General features: G+C 56.9%; 1 protein-coding gene and 2 pseudogenes across 1 annotated transcript; all 3 read right to left on the bottom strand.

The window, feature by feature from the left end:
* Positions 1 to 848: 848 nt before the first annotated feature.
* Positions 849 to 6,439, bottom strand: LOC138118281 (protocadherin alpha-5 pseudogene; annotated as a pseudogene).
* A 1,814-nt stretch (positions 6,440 to 8,253) lies between these two features.
* On the bottom strand, positions 8,254 to 13,844 carry LOC138118282 (protocadherin alpha-5 pseudogene; annotated as a pseudogene).
* A 1,814-nt stretch (positions 13,845 to 15,658) lies between these two features.
* On the bottom strand, positions 15,659 to 18,205 carry LOC138117885 (protocadherin alpha-6-like). Its single transcript, XM_069028510.1, has 2 exons — positions 16,439 to 18,205; positions 15,659 to 16,387 (listed from the first exon to the last, which is right to left on the bottom strand). Exons 1-2 carry the CDS (start codon positions 18,203 to 18,205, stop codon positions 15,680 to 15,682), a joined length of 2,475 nt encoding a protein of 824 aa, XP_068884611.1. The 3' UTR covers positions 15,659 to 15,679.
* Positions 18,206 to 18,925: the final 720 nt, after the last annotated feature.

Here is an 18,925-nt window from a genome sequence, read left to right as displayed (position 1 = left end):
TACATGGGCTGGCAGACTCTGCAGCTGCACCTTGAGCTCTGGCAGTGTTACAGATCTGACACCAATATTTTCTATACAGGACTGCTCTCATGGCAATGGACACTGATCTCTTGCTGAGAGAGACCAAACAACATGGTGATGAACACACCAATACAACGGATATCTACTGTGTAGAAAAAAATTGGTAGTAGCATTTTTTTTGTCGTTGTTGTTTAGAAGAGGAATTGCAAGGAAATTGTAAAGGTGTTCCAAATGTAAATATTGAAAAAACATGTCAACAAAAGGTGAGGGTCCATCAAGCCACCTCTCCAGCCAGGAATGCAAGTTAACAACTGCAGCTAACAAAAACTGGGCGCGAAACAAAACATGAAAAGACCACAAAGCCTTCCCAGTGTTCATAATGACGTGGGAACACAAGTCCAATTGGTCACCTTGCCTCGCATCTCTTGTAGAGGACACATGACAGAACATGAGGGCACAGAAGAAACCACATGGGATACCACCACAATCATCAAAGGCAATGAGGAGGTACACAGCGCTTGGGGGACTGTCACTGTCACAGCCTGTCCTGCACAGCTTCAGCAAGCTCGTGTGGAAAATCTACACAACCAGCAAGCAGGAGCGTTGTCTCCAAAACTGAAACCTGCAGGCATCACAGGACAGCTCCCATGGCAACCAGCTGTGATTTCATTCTAGGGCAGAACAACTCACATCCACACCAGCAAATCCCAGGTGCGTACCCAGAGCGGTTACCCCACTACCCTTACCCTCCAAGGACGAGGCAGCAGACACAAAGGTGCAATTAACACACTTCAGCACCCACCGCCCTCAGGCCGAGAAGGCGGAGCCCGGCTAATAGCAGAGCCAGGTTAGGAAATGAGGGAGAAGGGGCAAAGGGAAAGAGAAAGAGTAGAGGCGAGCAAGGCGGTGCCACTGACCGTGTCCAGGAGAGCGGAGGGCTCCGGCTGCGTGTCCTTGGCCGCGGGGCCGGGCGGCGGCGGAGGGAAGTTGGGGCTGAAAACCATGAGGTCGCTCTTGCCCGCGCCGTCCGCCACGCACAGGCTCCGGCTGTGGCGCTGCGAGTACGACCAGCTGCCCACTTCGCTGGCGCACACGAGCGTCGTGGGCCCGGGCCCCGACAGCACGGCCGCCCGCGGCGCCCAGCGCGACGCCCCGTACAGCACCACCGCCAGCAGGAACAGGCTCGACACGGCGCAGATGGCCACCACCAGCCACACGTTCGTCGCCGCGCTCGCCGCACCGGCGCCCAGCTCCGCGCCCGCCGCCGACCGCGACGACGACGATCCCGCGGCCGCGGCCAGCGCCGCCTCGGCGGCCTCCACCAGCGACACGCTGAGCGTGGCCGTGGCCGAGCGCGCCGGCTCGCCGTGGTCGCGCACCACGATCAGCAGCCTCTGGCGAGGGCCGTCCGCCTCCTCCAGCGCCCGCGCCGTGCTCACCTCGCCGCTGTAGAGCCCCACGCGGAACGGGCCCTTGCCCCGCGGCTCCCACAGCTCGTAGCGCAGCCACGCGTTGTAGCCCGAGTCGGCGTCCACGGCGCGGATCTTCGCCACCACCTGCCCCGCCGGCGCCCCCCACGCCGCCCACGCCCACAGCGTGCCCGACACCGAGCCCGAGCCCGCCGCCGCCGCCGCCGAGCCCGCCTCGCCCGCCACGCCGCCCGCCTCCGGCGCCGAGCCCGCAGGCGGCAGCAGCGCCGGCGCGTTGTCGTTCTCGTCCAGCACGAACAGCTGCACCGTGGCGTTGCCGCACAGCGGCGGCTCGCCCGCGTCCACCGCACGCACCTCGAACTGCAGCACCTGCAGCTCCTCGTAGTCCAAGGGCTGCAGCGCCCACAGACGCCCGCTCTCCGCGTCCACCGACACGTAGCTCGACGCCGGACGCCACCCGCCGCCCACGCCGCCCTCCCACACCGAGTAGCTCACGCGCCCGTTGCCCGCCTCGTCCGGGTCCCGCGCCCACAGCCGCGCCAGCTCCGCGCCCGCCGCGTTGTTCTCCCGCGCCAGCACCGTGTACACGGCCTGCGCGAACGCCGGCGCGTTGTCGTTCACGTCCGACACCGCCACCCGCAGCCCGCGCCTGCCGCGCAGCGCCGGCGCCCCGCCGTCCTCCGCACGCACCTCCACCTCGTACTCCGACACCCGCTCCCGGTCCAGCGCCTCGCGCAGCACCAGCGAGTACGAGCCCGCGAACGTCGCCTCCAGACCGAACGGCGACGCCGGCCACACCCAGCACCGCACGCGGCCGTTCGCCCCCGAGTCCCGGTCCGACACGCTCAGCAGGGCCACCACCGTCCCCACCGACGCGTCCTCCGGCACCGGCACCGACAGCGACGTCACCCACACCTCCGGCGCGTTGTCGTTCACGTCCAGCACCTCCACCAGCACCTTGCAGTGACCCGACAGCGGGGGCGTACCCTTATCTATCGCTTCGATTTGTATCTCATATGAACGGATGTCTTCATAGTCCAGGGTGCCCGTGAGATGGATCTCGCCCGTCTTCGCATTTAAAAGAAAAACTTTTAATCCATTTTCAGGAAAAATATTGCTTGCACTAAACACCAGTTCACCATTGCTTCCCAAATCTGGATCGGTGGCGTTCACACGCGTCACCAGCGTCCCTTCGTCCGTGCTCTCCGGCAGCTGCACTTTATACACCGTCTGGTTGAACTGGGGCGCGTTGTCGTTTGCATCCAGCACCGAGATCACCAGCTCCATGGTGCCCGTCAGAGACGGCCGGCCCCCGTCACTCGCCGTCAGCACCAACCGGTGAACGGGAGTCGTCTCGCGGTCCAGAGGTTTGGTGAGTACTAGTAACAGGGATTCTCGGTATTCCTCACTCGATTTTTGTAAATCCAGAGAGAAGTGCTCGCTGGGGCTGAGTGTGTAGGAGAGCTGCGCGTTCGCTCCGATATCCGCATCCGACGCGCCCTCCAGTGGGAAACGAGACCCCGGCAGAGATGACTCCGCGATGCTGAGGTTTTTGCGGGCGGCGGGGAAGATGGGGGCATTATCATTGATGTCGGTGACCTCCAGCTGCACATGGAAGACGCGCAGCGGCCGCTCCACCAGCACCTCCAGCCGCAGCGCGCACGGCGCGCTCTTGCCGCACAGCTCCTCCCGGTCGAGCCGCGAGCTCACCAGCAGCGCGCCGCTCGCCCCGCTCACCTCCACGCTCGCCCGCCGGCCCTGCGCCACCAGCCGCAGCCGCCGCGCCTCCGCCTCGCCCGCCTCCAGGCCCAGGTCCTGCGCCAGACGGCCCACCACCGTGCCGGCCTTGGCTTCCTCCGGCACCGAGTACCGCACCTGCCCGCCCGCCAGCGCCCAGGCCGCCTGCAGCACCAGCACCCGCACCACCGCACACCAACGCTCCCCCATCGCCGCCGCCGCCTCTGCCGCTGTGGCTGCCGGCCCCGGCACGGGCCCCGCACGGCTCCCCGCCGCCGCCCGGACGCACCGGCTCTGCTGCCCGGCCCGCGCCGCCCCCCCGCGCTCACAGCCGGGCTCTCCGCCGCACCGGGGCGGAGCCGCCCACACGCCGTTCCTGAGCCTGCAGCGACACCGTGCGCTGCTCCGCCGCCTCACACGCTCCGCCACAGCGCCCGCGCCTCCGCCCCGCGGTGGGTATGTTTTCTGCCGTTTCTTGCTGCTCCTCTTTTTCCCCCTTATCTCTTCTTGTTTGTTTGCAAATAATCTTTCATTTCTTCTTTTTCTTTCTTCGCTGGCGTTTTCATTTTTCTTACTTCCCGCATTTTCTTCTTTTTTGCCATATTTAGTTTCCCTCTCCTTTTTTTTCATTGTACTCTTTTCTCTTTCTTCATTCTCTGCCTTCTTTTTCGTTCCTGTCCTGCCACTTTCCATTCTTTCCTCTCTTTTCTCATATCTTCCCACCATTCTGTATTTTTTAGTCGCACTGGAAAGTCGTCAGTTGCCTCTGGCGCGCTGGCAGAGACCATCAATTTCAGAATCATCAGCGCTAGTTACGCAGTATCACTGCTGAAGCTTGGTGCTGCTCTAACCCAGACTGTTAGGAACCAACTCCACTCAGCGTCTGCAGGTAAGGTCGGTGCGCGCCGGTCAGCTCTTTTATCGTCTGTTTTATGTTTCCATTCTGTTCCTCATTTCTTACTATCGTTCTGACTTTATTTTTATTTCCATGGGCTCCTTTTTTTCTTTACTACTACTATAATATTTTTTTCCCTTCTCCTATTTCTTTTTTTCCCTTCCATTTTCCCTCTTTCCCTTCTCTTCCCTTGTTCTTTCTCTATGTCTTTTCTTTTCTGTGTATCCCTGTTGCAGGTCTTTTCCCTCCTGCTCTTCTGTTTCCATCTTGTCTCTTGTGATCTTTTCTTTCCTTCACTAAAATATTTTCCAAATCCTCGCAGTTTGGGAATATCTCTCTTTCTTCTTCTTTGAACTGATTCTTTCACATACCACTTTGTTTGGCTGGTTTTTTGGTTTTTTTTTTTTAATCTTCTTTCTACATCCTTCTTCCTTTCTCTTCTCCCTTACTCTCCTCCTTTCTTGTCGTTGCCTCCCCTTCTCTTCTACTTCCATACTTATATCTTCTGTACATTCTTTCCTTCAACAAAATATTTTAAAAATACCCACAGCAGCCCTGCCACGAACTACAGACACACCCTTGGGCCAGAGTCTCATTTCTCCTCTCTACCGCCTCCTACCCCAGTAGACAGGAAACAACTCACTTGCTGTCCATGCACCTGCAACTTCCCCTCCCTTCGGGGTGAAGGTCACACTCCTCAGCCTCCAGTCTTCTCAAGGACCCAGCAATAACACAAGGCAGTCAGATGGCAAAGAACATCTCTGCTACATCAAAAGAGGTTCACCATCCTCTGCCACACAAGCTGAAGCCACAGTTATTGGGACATCTGTGCAAACTGCCTTGAAAGAGCCCAAACCCAGGAGAGTTTCTCATTCAGGAACTCAAACCCGTCATAGTGCAGCATGACAATCTCCCAAGAATGCTGAAAAAACACTGGGCAAACACAGCCCCTGAGGACTCGTCATGTACCTCAATCCTTCCTGATTCACTTTCCACCTGCATTTTCAAAGTTCTCTTCATTTCTGGCAGACACTTGCTGCCGAGACAGCACACCAAGAACCTTGGTGTCCATGGGCATTAGGCCACATGGAAAACCACTCAGTCACATTGGAATGATCCACTTGTCACACAGTCAAACAAAAGCCACGAAAGTAACACCACAACACTGTCACTAAGAATAGCCTCTTGACCTCCTACACATCTATTTAGTGAAATGGATTTTGGTCCCTCCTCCGTTCCTGCCTGCTGTCACCCACTCAAGCACTGCCTGGAAGCATCAAAAAAGGAATGAGAGCAGGCAACTGTGCTTTATTGGTGCAATAGGGTGAACATTCTGCTGATTCAACAAAAAGATGCCACAACTAACAGGAACTAAAGCACACTTGTCTCAAGAACATCCACTTTCAGTGTACGACTTACCTCTTCTTAACTGGTTCCTTCTTCAGAAAAGAAATATTTTCGGGGCAGGAAAGTTGGTTTTAAAGGATATTTGCCCATAACATTACCAGTGTTTCTGAGGAAGCTGGACAGAAAAAAATCACCTAGGTTCAACAAAAACTGGACAGTGTGCAGTGCCCATTATGCACTTCTCTCACAGGGGAAGAAGGAAGCAGACCTGTAAGCTACAGAAATGCTCTCAAAGTGACACTTAGCTCAGGAGAGCAGAATAGACATGCCCACGCTGATGGGAAGTGGCACAAATATCTGTCACACTGCCAATGAGAAACAGGAAATAAACCAAACAACAAACAAACCCAGCAAAATTAAATCATGTGCAGTTTGATGGAGAAGAGAATAAAACAAAACCCCCCATTCTGCTGTATTGAAATGCAAGTTTTGGCAACATCTTGAATACAAGACCACTCTAGCAAGACTAAGAGCAGAGAGATAATGAGGGAAAGATTCAGAGAAGGCACAGCAGCATGATCCAAATTTCAAAAAGCTTCTCTTTGACCAACAACATTCCACATCAACCCAAGTAAAGGCACTCCACAAGCAGCAATACCAGAAAGAACAACAGTGCCCTAAGATATGCAGAACTTCTGGGTGTCCTGAGAGGATCCCAGGAGAGCAGCACTGTGTGGTGGGACCCTCCTCACGATATTCCACTGTAATCATCTGTCTTACACCCTGGGAACTGGGATCTCCAGTTAAGCAGACATTCTCCATTTCCTCCCCAATTATGCATTTAAATCCTCCCCTTCCCCCATGCCTGGCACAAAGAATATAGAGAGTGCTGCAAATCCATTCTGTGACTCTTGGACTCTTCCCACATGCCAGGATGCTTTGTGTCTTTTCAGCAATTTCAAATACAAATCGAGTTCTTAAAGGTTTTGTGATTTGAGTAATGAATAGTTCTCATCCCAGTCCCCACAGATCTCCCCCTTTAAATGCTCACACCAAAAGATGAAGCACAAGTGCACTCAAAAAGCCAATTGGGTGGGAGAATTTTTGCAATAGAAAACCAGGCTTGGGCTGCTCTGTAGATGAGGATGTTTGGTGTGTACAATCCAGACACCAGAATGAGCCGTGTGTGATAACAGCACACACCATCTCTACCCACACTGACTCTGCAAGAGCAGAGGAAGGGGAAGAAAAGCTCAACAAGATTACACCCATCTCCTCAACTGCCATGAAAATCCATGTCTGAAGAGGAGCACAGACCCACCATGGCAAGAGCTGTGGGAGCTGGTATAAACGCCCTACAATACACATGGAAAGCAGTTTGAAGTGCTACCCTCCCACAACAACACTCCCAAAGCAGCAGCAGCAGCAGCAAAAACGTTCATGAGTCTGAATGTTACCAACTCTTATCCAGCACATTCCACATGTCAGGCCAGTGGCAGCACAAGGGACTGTCTCTGATGGCAGATATTCATAACCTCAAAGGACTCTGTGGCCATTTCAATAGCACATATTATCTCAAGATCCAGAAGGCCTCCAACTTCACACCCTTGGAACTTGGGAAAGGATCCTGGGCAGAAACACTCTGTGCCCCTCCTGGCTCCTGCTTTCCTCTAAGCATCCTCCATTCCCCAGTCCAAAACAGTTACTCTCCAGAAAAGGACATCATTTCCATTCCTCTCCTCTTATGACATGACCCATTCTCTTAAAAATTATTCCAGGTTCCCTCAGACAAGTCCTCCCAGTGCTCAAGGTCACCTTTCACATCAGGACATAGCCGGACCCTACTCAGTGTCACTGCCACCTTCACCTCTGTGACAAGGCACAATTTGCTTCCCCTACCTCAGGAATCAATTTGACTTTTGCTTACCCTTCCCAGCAATGAGAGCACTACAAAACCCACACAGGTGGCATCACATACATGGGCTGGCAGACTCTGCAGCTGCACCTTGAGCTCTGGCAGTGTTACAGATCTGACACCAATATTTTCTATACAGGACTGCTCTCATGGCAATGGACACTGATCTCTTGCTGAGAGAGACCAAACAACATGGTGATGAACACACCAATACAACGGATATCTACTGTGTAGAAAAAAATTGGTAGTAGCATTTTTTTTGTCATTGTTGTTTAGAAGAGGAATTGCAAGGAAATTGTAAAGGTGTTCCAAATGTAAATATTGAAAAAACATGTCAACAAAAGGTGAGGGTCCATCAAGCCACCTCTCCAGCCAGGAATGCAAGTTAACAACTGCAGCTAACAAAAACTGGGCGCGAAACAAAACATGAAAAGACCACAAAGCCTTCCCAGTGTTCATAATGACGTGGGAACACAAGTCCAATTGGTCACCTTGCCTCGCATCTCTTGTAGAGGACACATGACAGAACATGAGGGCACAGAAGAAACCACATGGGATACCACCACAATCATCAAAGGCAATGAGGAGGTACACAGCGCTTGGGGGACTGTCACTGTCACAGCCTGTCCTGCACAGCTTCAGCAAGCTCGTGTGGAAAATCTACACAACCAGCAAGCAGGAGCGTTGTCTCCAAAACTGAAACCTGCAGGCATCACAGGACAGCTCCCATGGCAACCAGCTGTGATTTCATTCTAGGGCAGAACAACTCACATCCACACCAGCAAATCCCAGGTGCGTACCCAGAGCGGTTACCCCACTACCCTTACCCTCCAAGGACGAGGCAGCAGACACAAAGGTGCAATTAACACACTTCAGCACCCACCGCCCTCAGGCCGAGAAGGCGGAGCCCGGCTAATAGCAGAGCCAGGTTAGGAAATGAGGGAGAAGGGGCAAAGGGAAAGAGAAAGAGTAGAGGCGAGCAAGGCGGTGCCACTGACCGTGTCCAGGAGAGCGGAGGGCTCCGGCTGCGTGTCCTTGGCCGCGGGGCCGGGCGGCGGCGGAGGGAAGTTGGGGCTGAAAACCATGAGGTCGCTCTTGCCCGCGCCGTCCGCCACGCACAGGCTCCGGCTGTGGCGCTGCGAGTACGACCAGCTGCCCACTTCGCTGGCGCACACGAGCGTCGTGGGCCCGGGCCCCGACAGCACGGCCGCCCGCGGCGCCCAGCGCGACGCCCCGTACAGCACCACCGCCAGCAGGAACAGGCTCGACACGGCGCAGATGGCCACCACCAGCCACACGTTCGTCGCCGCGCTCGCCGCACCGGCGCCCAGCTCCGCGCCCGCCGCCGACCGCGACGACGACGATCCCGCGGCCGCGGCCAGCGCCGCCTCGGCGGCCTCCACCAGCGACACGCTGAGCGTGGCCGTGGCCGAGCGCGCCGGCTCGCCGTGGTCGCGCACCACGATCAGCAGCCTCTGGCGAGGGCCGTCCGCCTCCTCCAGCGCCCGCGCCGTGCTCACCTCGCCGCTGTAGAGCCCCACGCGGAACGGGCCCTTGCCCCGCGGCTCCCACAGCTCGTAGCGCAGCCACGCGTTGTAGCCCGAGTCGGCGTCCACGGCGCGGATCTTCGCCACCACCTGCCCCGCCGGCGCCCCCCACGCCGCCCACGCCCACAGCGTGCCCGACACCGAGCCCGAGCCCGCCGCCGCCGCCGCCGAGCCCGCCTCGCCCGCCACGCCGCCCGCCTCCGGCGCCGAGCCCGCAGGCGGCAGCAGCGCCGGCGCGTTGTCGTTCTCGTCCAGCACGAACAGCTGCACCGTGGCGTTGCCGCACAGCGGCGGCTCGCCCGCGTCCACCGCACGCACCTCGAACTGCAGCACCTGCAGCTCCTCGTAGTCCAAGGGCTGCAGCGCCCACAGACGCCCGCTCTCCGCGTCCACCGACACGTAGCTCGACGCCGGACGCCACCCGCCGCCCACGCCGCCCTCCCACACCGAGTAGCTCACGCGCCCGTTGCCCGCCTCGTCCGGGTCCCGCGCCCACAGCCGCGCCAGCTCCGCGCCCGCCGCGTTGTTCTCCCGCGCCAGCACCGTGTACACGGCCTGCGCGAACGCCGGCGCGTTGTCGTTCACGTCCGACACCGCCACCCGCAGCCCGCGCCTGCCGCGCAGCGCCGGCGCCCCGCCGTCCTCCGCACGCACCTCCACCTCGTACTCCGACACCCGCTCCCGGTCCAGCGCCTCGCGCAGCACCAGCGAGTACGAGCCCGCGAACGTCGCCTCCAGACCGAACGGCGACGCCGGCCACACCCAGCACCGCACGCGGCCGTTCGCCCCCGAGTCCCGGTCCGACACGCTCAGCAGGGCCACCACCGTCCCCACCGACGCGTCCTCCGGCACCGGCACCGACAGCGACGTCACCCACACCTCCGGCGCGTTGTCGTTCACGTCCAGCACCTCCACCAGCACCTTGCAGTGACCCGACAGCGGGGGCGTACCCTTATCTATCGCTTCGATTTGTATCTCATATGAACGGATGTCTTCATAGTCCAGGGTGCCCGTGAGATGGATCTCGCCCGTCTTCGCATTTAAAAGAAAAACTTTTAATCCATTTTCAGGAAAAATATTGCTTGCACTAAACACCAGTTCACCATTGCTTCCCAAATCTGGATCGGTGGCGTTCACACGCGTCACCAGCGTCCCTTCGTCCGTGCTCTCCGGCAGCTGCACTTTATACACCGTCTGGTTGAACTGGGGCGCGTTGTCGTTTGCATCCAGCACCGAGATCACCAGCTCCATGGTGCCCGTCAGAGACGGCCGGCCCCCGTCACTCGCCGTCAGCACCAACCGGTGAACGGGAGTCGTCTCGCGGTCCAGAGGTTTGGTGAGTACTAGTAACAGGGATTCTCGGTATTCCTCACTCGATTTTTGTAAATCCAGAGAGAAGTGCTCGCTGGGGCTGAGTGTGTAGGAGAGCTGCGCGTTCGCTCCGATATCCGCATCCGACGCGCCCTCCAGTGGGAAACGAGACCCCGGCAGAGATGACTCCGCGATGCTGAGGTTTTTGCGGGCGGCGGGGAAGATGGGGGCATTATCATTGATGTCGGTGACCTCCAGCTGCACATGGAAGACGCGCAGCGGCCGCTCCACCAGCACCTCCAGCCGCAGCGCGCACGGCGCGCTCTTGCCGCACAGCTCCTCCCGGTCGAGCCGCGAGCTCACCAGCAGCGCGCCGCTCGCCCCGCTCACCTCCACGCTCGCCCGCCGGCCCTGCGCCACCAGCCGCAGCCGCCGCGCCTCCGCCTCGCCCGCCTCCAGGCCCAGGTCCTGCGCCAGACGGCCCACCACCGTGCCGGCCTTGGCTTCCTCCGGCACCGAGTACCGCACCTGCCCGCCCGCCAGCGCCCAGGCCGCCTGCAGCACCAGCACCCGCACCACCGCACACCAACGCTCCCCCATCGCCGCCGCCGCCTCTGCCGCTGTGGCTGCCGGCCCCGGCACGGGCCCCGCACGGCTCCCCGCCGCCGCCCGGACGCACCGGCTCTGCTGCCCGGCCCGCGCCGCCCCCCCGCGCTCACAGCCGGGCTCTCCGCCGCACCGGGGCGGAGCCGCCCACACGCCGTTCCTGAGCCTGCAGCGACACCGTGCGCTGCTCCGCCGCCTCACACGCTCCGCCACAGCGCCCGCGCCTCCGCCCCGCGGTGGGTATGTTTTCTGCCGTTTCTTGCTGCTCCTCTTTTTCCCCCTTATCTCTTCTTGTTTGTTTGCAAATAATCTTTCATTTCTTCTTTTTCTTTCTTCGCTGGCGTTTTCATTTTTCTTACTTCCCGCATTTTCTTCTTTTTTGCCATATTTAGTTTCCCTCTCCTTTTTTTTCATTGTACTCTTTTCTCTTTCTTCATTCTCTGCCTTCTTTTTCGTTCCTGTCCTGCCACTTTCCATTCTTTCCTCTCTTTTCTCATATCTTCCCACCATTCTGTATTTTTTAGTCGCACTGGAAAGTCGTCAGTTGCCTCTGGCGCGCTGGCAGAGACCATCAATTTCAGAATCATCAGCGCTAGTTACGCAGTATCACTGCTGAAGCTTGGTGCTGCTCTAACCCAGACTGTTAGGAACCAACTCCACTCAGCGTCTGCAGGTAAGGTCGGTGCGCGCCGGTCAGCTCTTTTATCGTCTGTTTTATGTTTCCATTCTGTTCCTCATTTCTTACTATCGTTCTGACTTTATTTTTATTTCCATGGGCTCCTTTTTTTCTTTACTACTACTATAATATTTTTTTCCCTTCTCCTATTTCTTTTTTTCCCTTCCATTTTCCCTCTTTCCCTTCTCTTCCCTTGTTCTTTCTCTATGTCTTTTCTTTTCTGTGTATCCCTGTTGCAGGTCTTTTCCCTCCTGCTCTTCTGTTTCCATCTTGTCTCTTGTGATCTTTTCTTTCCTTCACTAAAATATTTTCCAAATCCTCGCAGTTTGGGAATATCTCTCTTTCTTCTTCTTTGAACTGATTCTTTCACATACCACTTTGTTTGGCTGGTTTTTTGGTTTTTTTTTTTTAATCTTCTTTCTACATCCTTCTTCCTTTCTCTTCTCCCTTACTCTCCTCCTTTCTTGTCGTTGCCTCCCCTTCTCTTCTACTTCCATACTTATATCTTCTGTACATTCTTTCCTTCAACAAAATATTTTAAAAATACCCACAGCAGCCCTGCCACGAACTACAGACACACCCTTGGGCCAGAGTCTCATTTCTCCTCTCTACCGCCTCCTACCCCAGTAGACAGGAAACAACTCACTTGCTGTCCATGCACCTGCAACTTCCCCTCCCTTCGGGGTGAAGGTCACACTCCTCAGCCTCCAGTCTTCTCAAGGACCCAGCAATAACACAAGGCAGTCAGATGGCAAAGAACATCTCTGCTACATCAAAAGAGGTTCACCATCCTCTGCCACACAAGCTGAAGCCACAGTTATTGGGACATCTGTGCAAACTGCCTTGAAAGAGCCCAAACCCAGGAGAGTTTCTCATTCAGGAACTCAAACCCGTCATAGTGCAGCATGACAATCTCCCAAGAATGCTGAAAAAACACTGGGCAAACACAGCCCCTGAGGACTCGTCATGTACCTCAATCCTTCCTGATTCACTTTCCACCTGCATTTTCAAAGTTCTCTTCATTTCTGGCAGACACTTGCTGCCGAGACAGCACACCAAGAACCTTGGTGTCCATGGGCATTAGGCCACATGGAAAACCACTCAGTCACATTGGAATGATCCACTTGTCACACAGTCAAACAAAAGCCACGAAAGTAACACCACAACACTGTCACTAAGAATAGCCTCTTGACCTCCTACACATCTATTTAGTGAAATGGATTTTGGTCCCTCCTCCGTTCCTGCCTGCTGTCACCCACTCAAGCACTGCCTGGAAGCATCAAAAAAGGAATGAGAGCAGGCAACTGTGCTTTATTGGTGCAATAGGGTGAACATTCTGCTGATTCAACAAAAAGATGCCACAACTAACAGGAACTAAAGCACACTTGTCTCAAGAACATCCACTTTCAGTGTACGACTTACCTCTTCTTAACTGGTTCCTTCTTCAGAAAAGAAATATTTTCGGGGCAGGAAAGTTGGTTTTAAAGGATATTTGCCCATAACATTACCAGTGTTTCTGAGGAAGCTGGACAGAAAAAAATCACCTAGGTTCAACAAAAACTGGACAGTGTGCAGTGCCCATTATGCACTTCTCTCACAGGGGAAGAAGGAAGCAGACCTGTAAGCTACAGAAATGCTCTCAAAGTGACACTTAGCTCAGGAGAGCAGAATAGACATGCCCACGCTGATGGGAAGTGGCACAAATATCTGTCACACTGCCAATGAGAAACAGGAAATAAACCAAACAACAAACAAACCCAGCAAAATTAAATCATGTGCAGTTTGATGGAGAAGAGAATAAAACAAAACCCCCCATTCTGCTGTATTGAAATGCAAGTTTTGGCAACATCTTGAATACAAGACCACTCTAGCAAGACTAAGAGCAGAGAGATAATGAGGGAAAGATTCAGAGAAGGCACAGCAGCATGATCCAAATTTCAAAAAGCTTCTCTTTGACCAACAACATTCCACATCAACCCAAGTAAAGGCACTCCACAAGCAGCAATACCAGAAAGAACAACAGTGCCCTAAGATATGCAGAACTTCTGGGTGTCCTGAGAGGATCCCAGGAGAGCAGCACTGTGTGGTGGGACCCTCCTCACGATATTCCACTGTAATCATCTGTCTTACACCCTGGGAACTGGGATCTCCAGTTAAGCAGACATTCTCCATTTCCTCCCCAATTATGCATTTAAATCCTCCCCTTCCCCCATGCCTGGCACAAAGAATATAGAGAGTGCTGCAAATCCATTCTGTGACTCTTGGACTCTTCCCACATGCCAGGATGCTTTGTGTCTTTTCAGCAATTTCAAATACAAATCGAGTTCTTAAAGGTTTTGTGATTTGAGTAATGAATAGTTCTCATCCCAGTCCCCACAGATCTCCCCCTTTAAATGCTCACACCAAAAGATGAAGCACAAGTGCACTCAAAAAGCCAATTGGGTGGGAGAATTTTTGCAATAGAAAACCAGGCTTGGGCTGCTCTGTAGATGAGGATGTTTGGTGTGTACAATCCAGACACCAGAATGAGCCGTGTGTGATAACAGCACACACCATCTCTACCCACACTGACTCTGCAAGAGCAGAGGAAGGGGAAGAAAAGCTCAACAAGATTACACCCATCTCCTCAACTGCCATGAAAATCCATGTCTGAAGAGGAGCACAGACCCACCATGGCAAGAGCTGTGGGAGCTGGTATAAACGCCCTACAATACACATGGAAAGCAGTTTGAAGTGCTACCCTCCCACAACAACACTCCCAAAGCAGCAGCAGCAGCAGCAAAAACGTTCATGAGTCTGAATGTTACCAACTCTTATCCAGCACATTCCACATGTCAGGCCAGTGGCAGCACAAGGGACTGTCTCTGATGGCAGATATTCATAACCTCAAAGGACTCTGTGGCCATTTCAATAGCACATATTATCTCAAGATCCAGAAGGCCTCCAACTTCACACCCTTGGAACTTGGGAAAGGATCCTGGGCAGAAACACTCTGTGCCCCTCCTGGCTCCTGCTTTCCTCTAAGCATCCTCCATTCCCCAGTCCAAAACAGTTACTCTCCAGAAAAGGACATCATTTCCATTCCTCTCCTCTTATGACATGACCCATTCTCTTAAAAATTATTCCAGGTTCCCTCAGACAAGTCCTCCCAGTGCTCAAGGTCACCTTTCACATCAGGACATAGCCGGACCCTACTCAGTGTCACTGCCACCTTCACCTCTGTGACAAGGCACAATTTGCTTCCCCTACCTCAGGAATCAATTTGACTTTTGCTTACCCTTCCCAGCAATGAGAGCACTACAAAACCCACACAGGTGGCATCACATACATGGGCTGGCAGACTCTGCAGCTGCACCTTGAGCTCTGGCAGTGTTACAGATCTGACACCAATATTTTCTATACAGGACTGCTCTCATGGCAATGGACACTGATCTCTTGCTGAGAGAGACCAAACAACATGGTGATGAACACACCAATACAACGGATATCTACTGTGTAGAAAAAAATTGGTAGTAGCATTTTTTTTGTCGTTGTTGTTTAGAAGAGGAATTGCAAGGAAATTGTAAAGGTGTTCCAAATGTAAATATTGAAAAAACATGTCAACAAAAGGTGAGGGTCCATCAAGCCACCTCTCCAGCCAGGAATGCAAGTTAACAACTGCAGCTAACAAAAACTGGGCGCGAAACAAAACATGAAAAGACCACAAAGCCTTCCCAGTGTTCATAATGACGTGGGAACACAAGTCCAATTGGTCACCTTGCCTCGCATCTCTTGTAGAGGACACATGACAGAACATGAGGGCACAGAAGAAACCACATGGGATACCACCACAATCATCAAAGGCAATGAGGAGGTACACAGCGCTTGGGGGACTGTCACTGTCACAGCCTGTCCTGCACAGCTTCAGCAAGCTCGTGTGGAAAATCTACACAACCAGCAAGCAGGAGCGTTGTCTCCAAAACTGAAACCTGCAGGCATCACAGGACAGCTCCCATGGCAACCAGCTGTGATTTCATTCTAGGGCAGAACAACTCACATCCACACCAGCAAATCCCAGGTGCGTACCCAGAGCGGTTACCCCACTACCCTTACCCTCCAAGGACGAGGCAGCAGACACAAAGGTGCAATTAACACACTTCAGCACCCACCGCCCTCAGGCCGAGAAGGCGGAGCCCGGCTAATAGCAGAGCCAGGTTAGGAAATGAGGGAGAAGGGGCAAAGGGAAAGAGAAAGAGTAGAGGCGAGCAAGGCGGTGCCACTGACCGTGTCCAGGAGAGCGGAGGGCTCCGGCTGCGTGTCCTTGGCCGCGGGGCCGGGCGGCGGCGGAGGGAAGTTGGGGCTGAAAACCATGAGGTCGCTCTTGCCCGCGCCGTCCGCCACGCACAGGCTCCGGCTGTGGCGCTGCGAGTACGACCAGCTGCCCACTTCGCTGGCGCACACGAGCGTCGTGGGCCCGGGCCCCGACAGCACGGCCGCCCGCGGCGCCCAGCGCGACGCCCCGTACAGCACCACCGCCAGCAGGAACAGGCTCGACACGGCGCAGATGGCCACCACCAGCCACACGTTCGTCGCCGCGCTCGCCGCACCGGCGCCCAGCTCCGCGCCCGCCGCCGACCGCGACGACGACGATCCCGCGGCCGCGGCCAGCGCCGCCTCGGCGGCCTCCACCAGCGACACGCTGAGCGTGGCCGTGGCCGAGCGCGCCGGCTCGCCGTGGTCGCGCACCACGATCAGCAGCCTCTGGCGAGGGCCGTCCGCCTCCTCCAGCGCCCGCGCCGTGCTCACCTCGCCGCTGTAGAGCCCCACGCGGAACGGGCCCTTGCCCCGCGGCTCCCACAGCTCGTAGCGCAGCCACGCGTTGTAGCCCGAGTCGGCGTCCACGGCGCGGATCTTCGCCACCACCTGCCCCGCCGGCGCCCCCCACGCCGCCCACGCCCACAGCGTGCCCGACACCGAGCCCGAGCCCGCCGCCGCCGCCGCCGAGCCCGCCTCGCCCGCCACGCCGCCCGCCTCCGGCGCCGAGCCCGCAGGCGGCAGCAGCGCCGGCGCGTTGTCGTTCTCGTCCAGCACGAACAGCTGCACCGTGGCGTTGCCGCACAGCGGCGGCTCGCCCGCGTCCACCGCACGCACCTCGAACTGCAGCACCTGCAGCTCCTCGTAGTCCAAGGGCTGCAGCGCCCACAGACGCCCGCTCTCCGCGTCCACCGACACGTAGCTCGACGCCGGACGCCACCCGCCGCCCACGCCGCCCTCCCACACCGAGTAGCTCACGCGCCCGTTGCCCGCCTCGTCCGGGTCCCGCGCCCACAGCCGCGCCAGCTCCGCGCCCGCCGCGTTGTTCTCCCGCGCCAGCACCGTGTACACGGCCTGCGCGAACGCCGGCGCGTTGTCGTTCACGTCCGACACCGCCACCCGCAGCCCGCGCCTGCCGCGCAGCGCCGGCGCCCCGCCGTCCTCCGCACGCACCTCCACCTCGTACTCCGACACCCGCTCCCGGTCCAGCGCCTCGCGCAGCACCAGCGAGTACGAGCCCGCGAACGTCGCCTCCAGACCGAACGGCGACGCCGGCCACACCCAGCACCGCACGCGGCCGTTCGCCCCCGAGTCCCGGTCCGACACGCTCAGCAGGGCCACCACCGTCCCCACCGACGCGTCCTCCGGCACCGGCACCGACAGCGACGTCACCCACACCTCCGGCGCGTTGTCGTTCACGTCCAGCACCTCCACCAGCACCTTGCAGTGACCCGAAAGTGGAGGGTTTCCTTGATCTGTAGCATCCACTTGCAGCCGATAAAGACCAACCTCTTCAAAGTCTAAATCATTCCGGAGACGAATCTCTCCGCTCTTTCTGTCAATGCCGAAAACGTCTCCTCCGTCCTGAGGGAACAGGATCTCCAGGGAATATGAGATATTCCTGTTTGTCCCTTCATCTAAATCTGTGGCATTTAGTTTGATGACTAATGTGCCGCGTTCTGTATTTTCGGGCAGCTGCACTTTATACACCGTCTGGTTGAACTGGGGCGCGTTGTCGTTTGCATCCAGCACCGAGATCACCAGCTCCATGGTGCCCGTCAGAGACGGCCGGCCCCCGTCACTCGCCGTCAGCACCAACCGGTGAACGGGAACCGTCTCGCGGTCCAGAGATTTCCTGAGCACCAGAAATATGGATTCACCGTCCTCCTCGGTTTTTTGTAAATCCAGAGAGAAGTGCTCGCTGGGGCTGAGTGTGTAGGAGAGCTGCGCGTTCGCTCCGATATCCGCATCCGACGCGCCCTCCAGCGGGAAACGAGACCCCGGCAGAGATGACTCCGCGATGCTGAGGTTTTTGCGGGCGGCGGGGAAGATGGGGGCATTGTCGTTGATGTCGGTGACCTCCAGCTGCACATGGAAGACGCGCAGCGGCCGCTCCACCAGCACCTCCAGCCGCAGCGCGCACGGCGCGCTCTTGCCGCACAGCTCCTCCCGGTCGAGCCGCGAGCTCACCAGCAGCGCGCCGCTCGCCCCGCTCACCTCCACGCTCGCCCGCCGGCCCTGCGCCACCAGCCGCAGCCGCCGCGCCTCCGCCTCGCCCGCCTCCAGGCCCAGGTCCTGCGCCAGACGGCCCACCACCGTGCCGGCCTTGGCTTCCTCCGGCACCGAGTACCGCACCTGCCCGCCCGCCAGCGCCCAGGCCGCCTGCAGCACCAGCACCCGCACCACCGCACACCAACGCTCCCCCATCGCCATCGCCGCCGCCGCCGCCGCCTCTGCCGCTGTGGCTGCCGGCCCCGGCACGGGCCCCGCACGGCTCCCCGCCGCCGCCCGGACGCACCGGCTCTGCTGCCCGGCCCGCGCCGCCCCCCCGCGCTCACAGCCGGGCTCTCCGCCGCACCGGGGCGGAGCCGCCCACACGCCGTTCCTGAGCCTGCAGCGACACCGTGCGCTGCTCCGCCGCCTCACACGCTCCGCCACAGCGCCCGCGCCTCCGCCCCGCGGTGGGTATGTTTTCTGCCGTTTCTTGCTGCTCCTCTTTTTCCCCCTTATCTCTTCTTGTTTGTTTGCAAATAATCTTTCATTTCTTCTTTTTCTTTCTTCGCTGGCGTTTTCATTTTTCTTACTTCCCGCATTTTCTCCTTTTTTGCCACATTTAGTTTCCCTCTCCTTTTTTTTCATTGTACTCTTTTCTCTTTCTTCATTCTCTGCCTTCTTTTTCGTTCCTGTCCTGCCACTTTCCATTCTTTCCTCTCTTTTCTCATATCTTCCCACCATTCTGTATTCTTTAGTCGCACTGGAAAGTCGTCAGTTGCCTCTGGCGCGCTGGCAGAGACCATCAATTTCAGAATCATCAGCGCTAGTTACGCAGTATCACTGCTGAAGCTTGGTGCTGCTCTAACCCAGACTGTTAGGAACCAACTCCACTCAGCGTCTGCAGGTAAGGTCGGTGCGCGCCGGTCAGCTCTT

Source organism: Aphelocoma coerulescens, chromosome 13 (genome assembly GCF_041296385.1).
Source record: "Aphelocoma coerulescens isolate FSJ_1873_10779 chromosome 13, UR_Acoe_1.0, whole genome shotgun sequence".
NCBI classification, from domain to species: Eukaryota; Metazoa; Chordata; class Aves; order Passeriformes; family Corvidae; genus Aphelocoma; species Aphelocoma coerulescens.
The sequence above is the reverse complement of the archived record's forward strand: the minus strand, read 5'-3'. Positions and strand labels throughout refer to the sequence as shown.